Source organism: Apis dorsata, unplaced genomic scaffold (assembly GCF_000469605.1).
Source record: "Apis dorsata unplaced genomic scaffold, Apis dorsata 1.3 scaffold_191, whole genome shotgun sequence".
In the NCBI taxonomy this organism is placed as follows: Eukaryota; Metazoa; Arthropoda; class Insecta; order Hymenoptera; family Apidae; genus Apis; species Apis dorsata.
The window spans coordinates 75,952-77,687 of record NW_006263476.1 but is presented as its reverse complement, the minus strand read 5'-3'; the positions used below and the strand labels follow the sequence as shown (position 1 = coordinate 77,687).

Sequence of the window (1,736 nt, the reverse complement as noted above, 5' to 3'; positions counted from 1 at the left end):
TTTTTTTTTTTTTTAAAAAACGAAGGACAGACGATGGTTACCAGCATAATCGAGGACATACAATTGGAGGACATCTATATTCCCGAACAGCCGGTTTACCACGGTCAAGTGAACGCGTTCGTTCTCGAGATTTTCGCGATGAAACAGAAAATGAAACTTCGGGAAAGCAGGAATTTCATCGAGGCCGCGTTCGAGAGCTTTCCCGATTTGGAATATTGCGTGATCCTTTTGCCCTCCAATCACGTTTTCATGCCTCTGCTCCATCATTTCGTGGTACGAAATTCGATTTCTTTTCAACGATAAGCTTATATGTATTATAATCGAAATTGATTATAATTGATCGATCGCGTACATTTTTCAACAGCGGGTGTCTCCGAAGTGCAACAAAGATTTTCCAATGAGTTTGTATGTAACGCATCGTGCCGCTCTTCTGGGTAGGATATCGCTCCGCGCTGGCAAGCCTCTCGACAAGTTCTTATTGAAGAAATTTTTAAAAAGGATTCGAAAATCGGAGTATGTTCTGCACGATTTCGATAGAGCGACGATTAAGAAACGATCGGACATGTATTCTTACATCTTCAAGTGGAACAACATAATTATCGGTCTTATAATTATTTGGTAAACCTATGGAAATTTATTCCTTTTTCTTTCTACGAAATTTTTGAGAGAAAATAGTTTGAAATGATGAATTCGACACCAGCGTCGAGAACGAGACCTCGTACATCAAGCGACGTTATCACATCGAGGATTACATAGCGATACAAAATATTCCACCCAACGCTTACGCCCGTATCCTCCATTTCATCCTAATGCCAATCTTCTCCATTCACATACCATTCATCATCAGCGAGATTTCACGTCTGAGCGGCTTCATTGTTTTTTACTATCGACTCGAGCAGAGCTCGTTGAGCACGCTGGTAAAAAAAAAAAATTTGAAATCGATACCTTTTGTGAAATCACAAAATTTCAATTGGATGAAAATAAAAGAAAAGAATACACGTCGTCACATCGTTTTCAGACACGTATGCATCCTCTGGCGATATGCTTGACCGTAATGATCCCCGTGTATCCCCGGCGAAGAATAAAATATCGGTATCGTAATCTAATCGAAACGGACAGGAAACCTAAAAAAGAAACCGAACCTTTCTCGCTTTTCTTGACGACGCCAAGATTGTCCATGATGCTTGGTAATGTCGTTGATTCGAAGATAGTCGTCGTGGGTGCCTCGGATTGCGGCATCGCGTTTGTGGAAGAACTTGCTCTTGGGTAAAAATCAGATCAATTTTCAGACTAACTAAGAGGAAATTCTTCTATGAATTTTCAAGAATCGGCAAGATTCTCGCATCGAATCGGAGATTTTGATTCCAAAGTGTTTCGAAAGTTTTCGAATTTTTGTTTTTTGTTTTTTCTTTTTTAAAAAAATTAAAATCAGAAGGTTGTTTACCATCTTCTTTTTTCGTTCGAAAGAAGAGTGTTGGAGGAAGGTTGATAAAGTTTCATAGATTTATTTTTTTAGCCGCAATTTCATACAATTCGCGAATCTCATTTAGTGTTTCGAAATTTTTCTAGATTTTTGTTTTTTCTTTTTTAAGAAATTAAAAAAATCGAAATCAGAAGATTGTCTACTTTTTTCTTTCGTTCGAAAGAAGGGTTTGGAGGAAGGTTGGTAAAGTTTCATAGATTTATTTTTTTAGCTGCAATTTCATACGATTCGCGAATCTCACTTAGTGTTTCGG

The 1,736-nt window shown here is 38.0% G+C and overlaps 2 protein-coding genes across 4 annotated transcripts in view; both read left to right on the top strand.

Annotated features, from left to right (window-relative positions):
* Window positions 1–931, top strand: part of LOC102675451 (cilia- and flagella-associated protein 61-like) — a 2,460-nt gene extending 1,529 nt beyond the window's left edge. Inside the window, exons 6-7 of the mRNA XM_031509889.1 lie at window positions 26–273; window positions 365–931. Of these exons, the coding sequence (XP_031365749.1) occupies window positions 26–273; window positions 365–438 (322 nt within the window). The 3' untranslated portion in view covers window positions 439–931. The remainder of the gene's footprint in view (window positions 1–25; window positions 274–364) is intronic.
* A 70-nt stretch (window positions 932–1,001) lies between these two features.
* LOC102675313 (cilia- and flagella-associated protein 61-like) overlaps window positions 1,002–1,736 on the top strand; it is a 4,328-nt gene continuing 3,593 nt past the window's right edge. For 2 of the 3 annotated variants that reach the window (XM_031509887.1, XM_031509888.1), the window contains exon 1: window positions 1,003–1,266. The gene's annotated coding sequence lies outside the window, so the exon portion shown is untranslated. Of the gene's footprint in view, window positions 1,267–1,736 lie in introns of all 3 variants that reach the window. The other variant, XM_031509885.1, reaches the window with a different exon arrangement.